This window comes from Antedon bifida, chromosome 7, assembly GCF_963402885.1.
Source record: "Antedon bifida chromosome 7, ecAntBifi1.1, whole genome shotgun sequence".
Lineage (NCBI taxonomy): Eukaryota > Metazoa > Echinodermata > Crinoidea > Comatulida > Antedonidae > Antedon > Antedon bifida.
In genome coordinates this window covers 17,933,150-17,946,892 of record NC_136232.1, presented here as the reverse complement: position 1 = coordinate 17,946,892, position 13,743 = coordinate 17,933,150, and the positions used below count along the sequence as shown (strand labels likewise).

Here is a 13,743-nt window from a genome sequence, read left to right as displayed (position 1 = left end):
ATATCTTGGTGTCTATTATGTTAGCTTGAACTGGAATATATGCCTACTGTACACCCAAACTGTTTATTCCCCCTAAGTATCAGGTTATTGTAAATTTTAAAAACTTAGTTGGATTTGTAATATTTTAGGCCTGTGCAATAATTAGTAATAAGAATAAAATATCATCTTTTGCCTTTTTTTTCAAAATGGCCGCAAATATATATAAAGTATATAAAAACTTCCGTATTTTTAGTTAGTTTAGTTAAAAATGTCTCTGGCGGGATTCTGGTGGGTGAAAATCTGTGATAATACCATATATGGGTCTGTGGTCTTGTGGTATGATACTCGCCCTATAAGCATGAGGTCGCAGGTTCGAATCCCGCCAGAGACATTTTTTCATACAACTAAAAATACGGAACTTTCGCCACTGAGCTATGCTCGACGCGATTATAAGATCATGTTGCGAATATGAGCACTGTTTCTATAATTTGACAGTATGATTTATACATAATTTACACAGTGCTACGCAACACAATTGATTTACGTATACACGATATTATTTTAAAAACCGTTGCGTACTAAAGTTGGAATTTATTCTGACTAGTTAAGCGTCCACTGATTATGAGGGTTTGTTGTATGAGAGAATGTATCTGGTTGGTGAAAATCTGTGATAATACCATATATGGCTCTGTGGTATAGTGGTATGAAGCGAGAGGTCGCACGTTCCAATCCCAACAGAGACATTTTTCATACAACTAAAAATACGGAACTTTCGCCGATGAGCTATGCTCGACGCGATTATCAGATCATGTTTAACTGATCTCCCTTCATACATTCAGGACTCCACGGACTTTATCCGCAAAATTAACCAAATTCAAAATTTACCTAATAATTCTATTCTGGCTACATTAGATGTTTCATCGTTGTATACTAATATCCCTCACGAAGAAGGAGCCGACGCATGCATTTTAAATTACAAACAAATTCCAGGCAAAGCTAATTTACGAGAACTGGTCATGTTGATTTTAACCAACAACAATTCTTATTTTTGAAAATGACCATCAACTCCAACTTCATGGCGCAGCGATGGGCACAAAAAAGGCGCCATCTTTAGCAAAATTTTTTATGGGACAATTTGAGGCCAATTTTATGTGCCTCCAACCTAATAAACCACTTGTTTGGTTTAGGTACATCTTCATGAACTGGACCCATAGTGAAGATAATCTGGACTCTTTTCTTCTGAATATTAATTCAGCCCACCCAACTATCAAATTTACAGCTACTGCTCCCTAGCAGTTGTTATCCCCGACATCGACACTGTACTAAAAATATACCGTACAGTCAAGCATTACGTATCAGACGTATCCGTTCTTCTGATTTAGATTTTCAGAATCGTACAGAAGAACTAACCGGAAATCTCCGGAATAGAAATTACAAAAAGGAATACATCGAAACTGCTATAAAGAAATATATTCCTCGATTCCAAACTCTGACGTACAAACCACGTCAGCCAAATTCGACCAGAGTGTCATTGGTCACAACCTATCACCCCAGGTTGCCTCCATTACGGGCTATTATTGAGAAACATATGCCCATTCTACAGTCCACAGAACGTCTCAGGACTGTTTTTCCGAAACCACCCATGATTGCATTTGGTAGACCTCTCAGATCCAAATTTAAGAGTGAAATTAATTCTCATGATAGCCAAAATTTGGGCAGATCTTGCAAAACTTGTTCATTGGTTGACTCTACTGTACTCTCCGTATGAGAATGACAACACAGATCAGCTATCAAAACATTAAAGCTTGATCAACCTGTAGCCAAATATTTTAATTCAGCTGGTCACTCGATTGCAAATTTCAGAGTTATTGCAATAGACCACGATGTCAAAATGGAGCGACAAAACTTACAAAGACAAAGAAAACTACTGGGAATTACTACTTGAAACCACAAAACCTTTTGGACTTAACATTTGGGACATACTCCCAGATCGGTTAAATCCGTTGACTACATAAATTTAAGTTTCAATATTAACCACCATTTAAGCTGTTTTCTAAAGTTCTATTCCAAAATGGTTTATATCTACCAAGCTATATTCTTTGTTTTCTACCCTTACTCTCTCCACCCTCTATTCATCCGAAAGCTTTGCTAACTTCTCTGGCTGTTTTACTTTTTTGGTATCTCCATTGAGATCCAGCCAATGATACCCACAGCATTGTCATTTTTTCAGTAATTTGCCTTTGGATTTATATAATTATTATATCTATGTACATTTTGCATGACATAGATATTTTTGAATCAATCTGGTTACTGTTTGGGGCAACTTACAGGATAAAGTTGCTGTCAATGATATTTTTGTGCACCCCAATGTGTAACAGCTGCAATGCAAAAGGAATTAGCCGTGTGGCTCTTGACACGAATAACACCATTTTTTAGTGGTCACTTTGGGCTACTGTCTCAGACAACTTACAGAATAAAGTTGCTGTCATTGCTGTTTTAACATTCTATACACATATGTGAACAATGTCCGACAACTTTTATCCGTGTGGCTTTTCACATAATTAAATCCATGTTTACCTCTCTTACTTGGTGTCCCCAGGGTAAATTTACAGGATAGGACCCGGCAACAATATTGATTATTGAACCTTGGCCACATATCTACATAATCAGCCCATCAGACCTTTTGTGGCTTTTCACATGAATAAATCTTCTGGGCGCCCGGTCTATTGTGGTCAGCATGTCGTGTTCACAAGACTATTAGCATACAAGCTGTAGTGATTAGTTGATCCAAGAGCTCGCGTCTTAACCCAACAGCGTTATGAATCACGACGACATTTGACGAAACTTCTTGACTCGTCGGTGCAATCTGAGTTAATCCCGACGAGACGAGTCGTCTTGAGATAGCGTCTGGCGTAGTTTTTAGGTCGTCGGTAGAACATTGAAAACGTTTAACTTTCTCCCGACTAGTTGACTCGTCGGGCCTCGTCGCACGACGCTGTCTTAGTAGACCTAAAGCCTGGTTTCCTGTCGACGTAAGAACACCAGTTTTGTTACGACTACGACGATTTATCGCAAGAAAGTGGGTTTTTACAGGGAACCGATCGAGTAGATTGTTACGCGAAAACGACGTGTCTGACGGTAGTATCGCGGCCGTATAACTGTTGAACAGGAAATCGCTAATATAACGTCTGATACGTTTTTACGACGATTCATCCCGCATTTATAGGAAACCAATGATTTTGTACATTTTGGATGTTTTCCCTCGCGATTATTAGCCTACGACACTCCCAAAAGTTGGATTTAAGTCAACTTTCGGGAGTAAAGTTGCATTAGACCCTGCTGTGGGTGCTGGTCAACTCGTACCCAAATAATTGATCAACTCGTACCCACTATGACTCACCCGTACTCAAACCAACCCGTACCTAATTATTTGGCTACCGTAGTTGGCATGGGTACGGGTTGACCTGTAGGCCTACTGTATTCCCTGCTGTTATTATAATTACAGCGAACCATGATGATAGAATGAATGTGCCTGCTAGAGAGTCAGTGCTGTAGAGAGTATGCTAGCTCATCATAAACAATATTCAAAATTTCGCTCGAAATATTCCTGCAAAATACATCTCAGATGACATCATCATCGTTGTGACGGCCCGTGTCTACCAGTGGGTTTTTCACGCTGCTGCTCTAGCCCGCTACGTCCCATTAGGACTACTCAATCAGAAGCTAAAGCAAGCAGCAGTTATAGTATCTAAGGACGACAGAAATGCGAAAATGTAAACTCCACTATAATTTATAGATTCCAGCTGTTAGACCCAAAAACGTCTGGGAAAAGAGTCTATTAGGACATGTCATGCTAAAATTACAAATCCCAAGGCATTTCTTGTATTTATAAGTCCCATTTGACTATAATACTGACTTTTGACTGTAATTCACTGTCAGATATTCATTGAATTATTATCAAAACAGTCCATTAAAGTTTGTGTTTGTAATAGGATACTTCACACTTGAAATATCTAGGGTGATGAAGTGACCCCCAGACTTGACCTTAGCAATAAAATTAACTAAAGTGACAGAAATTGAGTATTCACTTCTGTAACCAAAAAATAAAATTTATTCACATATAAAAAGAGAAAAGAAACCCAAAAACCATTGTCTGACAGACAATTTAAGTATTTGTTGCTTTAAATTACATTTTTTCAGGTAAAATAACTATTATGTGACAATAAAATGACACATTCAAAAACAAATTTGAAATAAAAAATAATAAGCGAGCAGCGTTTTTTGTAAGAAATATTTCTTGTTCAACTTTTCGTATCAGTCGTAACAACTGGCTTTTACAGTTACGTAAAAGTTACTTACGTAGCCTGTTAATATCGCTGTTTACTTTGCAAACCAACACGGCCCAAATACGGTCGCTAATTCTGACGTTTGTGTTTGGGCCAACTTTGCGTAACAGGTAAATTAGATGCGACGCAAAATTGTTGTTTGATTTTGGAGATAAAGTCATTGATTTTAGTACCGAGCAAGTTCATACAACTTCTACAGCAAAAACGTAACTTTGAAAAGTAATCTAGATAAATCGATACGATGAAGGCAGGATAGAAAAAGCTCATGCTCATCTACTACTGTATATGATAATTAGTCGAATATCTTCCACGGTTTCAGATGATAACATAATTTATTGAATATACATTAATTTAAATCGGTGGCATACGCTCATACTCACAAGAATAACAAACGGATACAGTGGGATCATGCCCGGGAACAATAAAATAATAATAATTCAAGACGCACCGATGACTGACAAGCCGATTCGGTCCCCTGCCTTTAAAACCCCACTGCATTTTGGATAAATATAACATAAAAATTTAAATACAAATTTATAAAACGGAAATCAATAACTGAAATCGTTACATACACATCATTTATAAGCTGTCTGTAGTTGTAGAGTGTTAAGAATTCGTTTTTTCACAAGCTAATTTGAATATTGCTGGAAATGGATATTGTGTCTTTAAGTTAAGTTACCACAAGTATAGTTTGATTGAGGTATGCTAAAATGATTATGTTAAGAAATGAATACGCTAAGAAATTAATACGCTAAGTGAATGTGTTAAGAACTTAACATTTACGGAGATGTACTGTATATATTAAGTTATGAATATTATGAAATGAATATATTTTTAGTAATAAAAGAAAAAAAACCAAAATTTTTTTTTGGTACAAATATCGAGCTGGAAGACATAATAATCCTTACTATAATCAACTATGTACATGAGGCCTAGACCTGTAAAGAGTATCAATGTCTACATACAAATAATATTAGTGAGTTTTTTCAAAACCATGCATGTAGAGCTAGATGCATACAGTAGAATCTCTTCTTTGGGGACACCCTCTATTCAGGAGACACTTTCCCACGAAACAAAAGCGGATAATTATATTGAGCGGACGAGGACACCTTCGCGTGTGTCAAATGCTTGATTTACCCCTATTAAGGGGACAATATTGTGTTTTTTATACTAAACAACACAATAAAAAAAATTCATTTAGGCAGAGTCGCGAGGCATATGGTACAATTGCAATTTGGGAGGAAGGCCAGGAGAAAAGAGACGTTGTGTACAAAATGCCGGAAATCACGACTTGGTAATATGTTGAGAAACGTGCAAAGAATCATGTTTAAAGTCACATCTAATCGTTACTCTAATGTAATAAAATACAATTAAAAAATGTACCTGTCTGCTACTGATCCCATAACCACTGAACCGACCAATAGTCCAAAGAAGTATATTGACTGCGCAAATGCCACTTTGGTCTTGCCTTTACACACTAATGAAAACTGAAAATGTAATGTAAATTTGACAAATTTGATATTTGATAAATAAGTAGTTATAATAAGTTATACTTATTTTATCCATGGTTGGACTTTCCAAAAATATCTGGAGTGATATTAATATTGTATAAGCCTCTAATTTATAGTTTATAGTTTATAGTAAAATATTAAATTAATCAAAACATTTTTATACTTACGTCTTCTTGAATTGTACTGGTGTACCGAGAATGATCAAACTCATAACTGTTGGCACATTCTACAAGCGGCGTATCTTCGGTTATATTAACGTATGAAACATACTGTATACAGTTGCTTTCATTAATCGATGTACTTAGATCGTCGGCGGGAATTTTGAAGCTAAAATGTTGATACTGGCATCCATAGTTTGTTGAGTCACTGCAATTCGTATTTTCGGGAATAGCACACCAATGATCAGACACACCTCCAAGAAAGACTTGACCAAGGTGGTGAAAAGCGACGGAGAAATTCAGCATACAGTACCAATGGTAAACCCATAACTGATACGGACCAAACTCCCCAATCGTTGCTAACACGTCATCGAGCTTCATTTCCGGAAAGATGTTCTTTTCCGTACTTGAAAGTCTGAAAAACATTATTCTATTTTAATGTTTGGTTACGGTACATTTTACAAGTTTGTAGAGATATTTGTAGATATTTTTCTGTTTGTAAACCATTTATTATTTAGAAATACTTTATTATTACTTGTACCATAACTTACCGTGTACAAACTGGAGATGTAAAGTATAGAATACCTAATATAAAATGATACACACAGAGAGACATACATGTACAGGCTCTTTCTACAGTCTCACAACACTGTTCTGAACTGGTCAACTCCTGTGCGTATAAGACGGTGTCTATGAATGGAGTACGTCTGTATCACCTAAGGATCAACATTTTTCTCTGCAATCATATCGTTGTGTAGAAACATAAGAGTTTATTATAGATTAACTACACAACAGCCCTTTTTTCTAACAAACAGGCACTTGGCAAGTTGTTGACGTTGAAAATCAAGAGCTGACGGCGTCAATCATAAATAATGTAACTAAAGGATGAAGTTTTTTTAGGAATGAAATCCAAACAACAGTACTTGGATAAAATATGACATTATGTCAAGAGTCTTTGCATACTTATAAAATAACAATAATATTTGTTAGTATAAACATTTTTTAGTTAATTTAGATTAACTAAAAATGCAAAGGGGTTATAGAGAAGGTAGTTCTGAATATGTATTAATGCTATCCAAATTGGTCGCGTAATTTTACGTCTCCTTCGCAAACCGCTGAATAGTACATGCTCACATTTGGCACATATTGCTTTCCTGAATTATAGGCCTAAGTATAGGTTATATATAGATAAACACTAAAAAAGGGCAAAAACAGTAATTGGGCGTCTAAGTGACAATGTTTCGCGAGTTGTTACGTCACGTATCAACTACGCAACCTCCTCTGTTGTGTACCTCAATGGCCGGATCTACAAATCTCATGCCGGGCCGGGCCTTTAAATAAAAACAATGTTTAGTCTCGGAAACCGGCCAACCGTATCGACTGACTGTATCAATTGATCGCATCGTTGGAGTTTTAATTAATTAAACGTATCTCTGGAACATAATGTATTTCGTAGTTCACGGTTTGATCAGTGAGTAAAACTCATGGTCATTGATATCAATGAATCAATAAAAAGTATCTTTAAAGCAACAAAACAAAATAGATCACAATTTAATTACAAAAGTAAATAACAGAGCTCCTACAAAAAAATGATACGATACGATAAGCAGCTGTAGTTTTATTATTCCTATATTTCACATTATTCTTATATAAATTACCAATAATTCAATTATTCATATTTTATCATTGAAATGTTGCCGACTGATTGAAAGAGTTCAACATGTATTTCATTGTCCCTCTCATCTACTTCTTGCCCTCGTATTCATAAGTCTTAACACAATAATGTTCCATATCCAGTATTGCTTTCATTTTTCAGCTTACATATTATTTCAAAGTGAAAGAATACTTCGTGTATAATGAAATCAATGGCCGTAAATAGTTCCGAATTTTATTCTTAATACAATATGTTTTTTTTAACAAATAATTTGAGTACTTTTATCAGGGAAGAGTGAGCTTTTGTTATACTTACTCCTCCCATGCGAATTAGTATATAACCACATACTAAGCTACAGTAGTAATACTAAATATCGTAAGTTTAAAATTATAAATTTTACGCGATCTTGTCAAATACCAAACGCCCATTAGCCTGCATCGTTTAGATATTCAATATTGAACTTGACTTTGTGAGGTGTTTCTCGAATGATTGTAAAATCAAAACTGGATAAAAGTCTGATGTAGGCCTAGTAGTTATAGTATATCTGTACTACGGCGACCCGAGACACGACTTAGGCCTACTACGACTTTTAGTTGGAGAAGATGGAAACAATTTTGTTATGAAAGAGTTGTACGTGAATGTTTATGAAAAGAGTGTTACATACTTAAAATAACAATAATGTTTGTTTGTATAAACATGTTTGAGTTTTATTGGATCTTTATGGACTTTGTCGATGTTCGTTTGTCTTGTTTTTTATGTATTCCAGTCTGTAAATGGCCGGCCGATTAATGAAAACAACAAATTAAACACCAAACTGGACATAGCAATGAAAGGAAAAAACATCACTGAAAAGCAAGTTCTACAAGTAAGTGATATTATTTGTAGGGTTTTCTTCAAGAAATGTAAAACAAAATACACACTATTCTAGTTTTTATAAGCAAAATTAATTATTTTTTTTCGGTGAAAGTGAATAACTATAACTACAAAATGGTCTATTCAAAATTTGATTTTATTTTTCATGTTAAAACTTTAAAGATGTATTGTCCTTTAAAACACAAAAAAATGAAGGTCAAAATATTCTAAATTTAAATTGGCCATTCTAATATTAAAGTTATTCACTTTAAGTCGAAAATTCGAGCCAAAAACAAAAATTTTACGTAATTAACAGCTAAATTAATTTGATTACATTTCATCTTGAAAATCGTCGCGGGCGAAAGTAAACAAAGATTTCAAACCATGAGTATACATTATGCATGATGCTAATTAGGATTGTTTACAACTCGTCACGGTTGAGAAGGTGTTTTCACACAGATCGCGAGGAAGTTTTATGATTATGCATACGGAGTAGCCAAATGAGTGCGTTGCATTATGAGATATTGTTTTGATCGAAAACTTTGACTGGAAGTCAAAGTTATTTTTTGAACCAAAAGACGTCTGTATTTCAGTTAAATGATTTTTGTTTCTACTAATTTTTGGTGAAAGTTAATAACTATTATGATACTTCAAAATGATCCACTTTTTTTTCGAAATCTTTTTTTTTTTTGGAATTTGACAAAGGGAAAATACATCTTTAACTTAAATACATTCATATAAATGTGTGTAGTGCCATGCCACATTTAGCTAAACAATACAACATAGGGCAGCAAGAATTGTTTGTAATTTAAAATGGCGTAAATTTGCTAAAAACTGCCAATTGGATGTCTTTGAGCAAAAGAACTCAATTTGAAAATTTACTACTTTTTTTTTAAATCTTAAGGGAGAGTACGGCAACTTATTTAAACAATTTTGTAAAACCAAATACTTTTCAGTAACAAATTTCGTCATGGAAACTCAAATCTGTACGTTCCAAAACCGCATACCGAAAAAAAAAATTAATTTCGATATGTCAATAAGTCAATTTAAACGAACGTAAAGGCTCTCTTAAAATTACATAATTAATAAGCATAGTCCTCTGAATTATAATTAAAATGCAATATATTTATTTTTTTTAAACATATTATTTTATCCTAATCTTATTAAGATATTTTAAGTCGGTATTTTGATTTTTATCAATTTTACTTTGCCTTTTATTGGTGTCTACAATTATAATTTGTTGTTTTTTTGTTTTTCTTGAACTTATTGAAAAAGCACACATTTTGCAATATATTAATGATCGAACACGCCTTGTACTATACTGTGTTTTATATTATGTATATATTTTTACTGTTATATTTTTCATATCGAGTATAAATAAAACCATTTGAAATTTATATTACTTGTAGGCCTACAACTGGAGATGCAAAATATACAAAGTAAAAGCAATACTGTATAAAATGATACACAGAGAGAGCGAATGCGCCAGATGGCATACATATTCAATGGTCAACTCCTGTGACTGTGTATAAGATGGTCTATGAATGTATTGTATCACTAAAGGATCAACATTTTTATCTGCAATCATATCGTTGTGTAGAAACATCAGAGTTTGGAGTATGGAGTTTTGTCTTCTTTTATATTATATATATATATGCAGATCTACCGCCATTTATTATAATGATGGTCCGAGTGACTTGACAAGTTGTTGACGTTCAAAATCGGCGTCAATCATAAAATAATATAACGAAAGGATTTGCTTTTTTAGGAATGAAATCCAAACAACAGTACCTGTATAATTATAGATACAAAATTGTAATTTGAAATTTTAATAATTATCTATATACAGTATTTTAGAGTGTTTTTAAACACTTTATTTTTATATACTAGTATTTGTAAATTGCGAACAATACACAGTCTTTTCTTTACACTAAACGCGCTGCAGACAATAAAGGCCACTTATAGAATCACTGGTTACGATGCTTTATATTGTATTTATATGTGTATTTTATTGAATTCAACCAATCAAATTTCATTTTTACATGTTGTTAAATGACAATTATCGTATAGTATCGTATTATAATAATAGCTAGTGTAATTTGAATATTTATGAGCGTCCAAGGAAATAATGCCGTTGTGCAGCAGATATTGAACGGCAATTGGCTAAAAGTTATGTACGCGTGCGCTCTCTGTTGTTAGGTATCGAGGTGATACATGGCAACTTGGCCGGCCAACTAGGCAACCGACTTCACACAACAAAAATTGCGATCTAGTAAGTTGAGTTTTGTGTTTTCTCCCGCTTTATTTGTGATTATTTCTTCGAATATTTAACTTGAATTGCATTTAAAAGTTATAATATAATATGTTGGCATTTGGGATTTATATATATATATTTATATTACCATTTAAGCAGTAGGCCTACTGTATTTTTTAAAATTCAATCACAAAAACGAATTTTAAAATAGGCCTAGCCTAGGCCTAGGCCTGGCCCTAGCTAGTAGGCCTAGGCCTACCTAGGCCTATAGGCTATGTGTGTCTAGAGACTAGCCTAGGCTAGGCCTAGTACTAGATAGTAGGCCTACCTCTAGGCCCTAGGCTAGGCTAGGCTAGAATGGCAATGTGTTTTATGTCTGTCTGGCTCTGGCACAAAAGCTACATATTATTCTCTGTATCTTATTATTAGCTAGGCCTAATTAAGCTAGCTAGGCCCTAGCCTAGGCCTAGCTAGGCCTAGGCCTACCCTAGCTAGGCTAGTAGGCAGGCTACACACCCAGGCCTAGCTAGCCTATTTAGGCCTAGGCCCTAGCTAGCCCTAGGGCTAGGCCCACCCAAAAAAGGCTAGGCCTACTAGGCTAGCCTAGTTATAAGTACTACTAGCCTACTAGGCCTAGTAGTATGCCTAGCTAGGCTAAGCCTATTACTTTAGTCCGAGAGTCTCTTGTTAGTTTATTTAGGCCTAACATATAGGCCCTAGCCTAAACTAGGCTAGCTAGGCTAGGCCCTAGCTAGCTAGTCTTTACTCTTAGCCCTAGTTAGAGGCATGGCCCTACTACTAGCCTAGGCCCTATTTCTACTACTTAAACTTACTAAAGCATATTATAGGACTCTAGAGCCTGAGGCCTAGCTAGGCCTCTAGTCTAGTAGTAGGCTAGTAGGCCATCATAAAAAGACCTAGCCTTACTACTAGGCTAGCCCTACCCCCTCTAGCTAGTATAGGCCTATTAGGCTGCACCTATAATAAATTACTACTACTAGGCCCTAGCTAGTAGATGCCTGGTAGTAGGCATAGGCCTAGTTATGCCTTCTATCTTGCATAGGCTGTGCCTATATTCCCCTACTACTAAAGTAGTAAGTCTGGCGAGTGGGGCCTACCACTAACTAACTGGCTATGGCCTACTAATTAAGCGGCTACTACTACTAGCAGGGCCTAGCCCAAGTTTATATTATATTTCATAGCTAGGCCTACCACAGTGCCTAGCTAGGCTAGGCCTAGTTAGGAATGGCGTAGTACTAGTAGTTACTATAGAGTCACTCGCTATGCTAGGCCCGAGACATTGTTGTCTTGGCCTTGAACATCACCTTGAGGCTAAGCCTTATATACTAGGCCTACTAGCCTAGTTAGACCCAGAAGCCTTGCAATAATTGATTAAAAGGTCTACTACTGGGCATAGGCCTAGATTAAGAAAGGTTAATAATACCATAGGCTTCTATTCTAGTCCTAGAAATCATGATCCTTCCTGTAAATTAAAAATAATGTAAGCCTAAAAAACTCTTACCTAGTCATAGAGAGTGACTATATTAATATTATTGGTCTCTAGTCTTACTGTCGCCAAACTCTTGTCTTCTTAAATAACCATTTGATCTTCTTTTCAATTTCAGATTTAGACTTTACTTATATTGTACTTTAATTATCTGACTTATATTCAATGATGACTTCATCTAGGCTTAATGCAGAGTGTAAGTTATTTATTTTTATTAATACTGTAATAAGAGTAATGCTTTTAAAATGTTTTAACAACTGATTAATGATGAACAGAATTTATTAAAACAAAAATATTTTAGGCCTATTATTATAAGACAATATTTCTTTTAATTGAAGTAAACAAAACAAAAAAAATTGAAAACTGCAAAAATAAATGTATTGATTGACAGATGTGACATCACATTATGATGATGATCAAAAAAGCATCAATGATAGCTCGCTATCTGATGCAATTGCTGATATTCTCGATTTCTATGATGATGATGATGATAATGATGAGAACATACCAACAAACAACTCCTTCAAGAAGTCTTTAACATCAGGACAAATGAAGGAACCTGATATTGATGTCAAATATCCAATCTCTCCGAAAACTGACATTACTGACAAAGGCGAAGAAACATCTTATTCGGATGATGCTTCGGAAGATGGAGATGGAACCCCACCCATGCCAGGTTTGTTTTGGAAACATAGTAAATTATTTAGATAAGCTGCTTCTTTGATAACACGTTTCTTTATTTTCTAATACTTAATCTTATTTTGGAAATTTTAACAATAATTATATTTTAAAGGTGTAAAACTCTAACTTTAACTAACAGCAGATATTTCACTTTTTAGATATATATCTGAGCAGTGAATCTCTAAGTTTGAAAATGACATTTGAAAGGTATTCAGGAATATCAGATATCATCACTATCATCATCATCATCATCATCATCATCATCAACAACAATAATTATCACTTTCTTCACAATTAACAGTTTATAAAACCATTGTCACCATTATTACTATTTGCTTAATCAACTTTTACACAGTAAAAATGTAATGGTATCAATACAACATGAATGTATTACATATATAATATACAGATATTTATCAGTATTAAATGGTATATTCAAATGGTAATATGATGACATTCTTATTATAATATGATGGCAGGAATAACATCACACACAGTGATGAGTACTATTACAATGATGACTTTGAGGATTTTGATGACTCTGCCAGCACTGCAACTGACTACAACATCCCATCAATCTGTAGTTCTGCCTGTCCCAGCACCCATGACTTTTCAATTGATGATGATGATGATCTTCTTGCCATGGGGTTAGTATATTTAAATAATTTCATTTGGATCCTAATATTCTAGGAGAGAATTTTTCTTTTTTGTTGATCCAATAGATTGAAAAGGAATAAAAATAGTGCTTACAATACATCATTTCGCAATATCAAGTTTTGTGAAATAAGATTAATGTTTTTT

At 34.7% G+C, this 13,743-nt stretch overlaps 2 protein-coding genes across 2 annotated transcripts in view; one reads left to right on the top strand and one right to left on the bottom strand.

The window, feature by feature from the left end:
* The window catches only part of LOC144848956 (uncharacterized), a 114,525-nt gene that overhangs the window by 99,751 nt on the left and 1,031 nt on the right, over positions 1-13,743 (top strand). The window contains exons 2-5 of the mRNA XM_078705909.1: positions 12,380-12,457; positions 12,653-12,937; positions 13,101-13,149; positions 13,422-13,589. Coding sequence (XP_078562035.1) covers positions 12,427-12,457; positions 12,653-12,937; positions 13,101-13,149; positions 13,422-13,589 — 533 coding nt within the window. The 5' untranslated portion in view covers positions 12,380-12,426. The remainder of the gene's footprint in view (positions 1-12,379; positions 12,458-12,652; positions 12,938-13,100; positions 13,150-13,421; positions 13,590-13,743) is intronic.
* On the bottom strand, positions 4,763-6,420 carry LOC144848957 (organic cation transporter protein-like). The gene is made up of 3 exons (XM_078705910.1): positions 6,004-6,420; positions 5,709-5,812; positions 4,763-4,817 (listed from the first exon to the last, which is right to left on the bottom strand). Exons 1-3 carry the CDS (start codon positions 6,418-6,420, stop codon positions 4,763-4,765), a joined length of 576 nt encoding a protein of 191 aa, XP_078562036.1.

Coding starts and splice junctions, on each gene's coding strand:
- LOC144848957 (XM_078705910.1), bottom strand. CDS start 6,420: ATGTTTTTCAGACTTTCAAGTACGGAAAAGAACATCTTTCCGGAAATG. Junction 5,813..6,003: donor CCAGTACAATTCAAGAAGAC/GTAAGTATAAAA, acceptor TTACATTTTCAG/TTTTCATTAGTGTGTAAAGG. Junction 4,818..5,708: donor ATGGGATCAGTAGCAGACAG/GTACATTTTTTA, acceptor TCCAAAATGCAG/TGGGGTTTTAAAGGCAGGGG.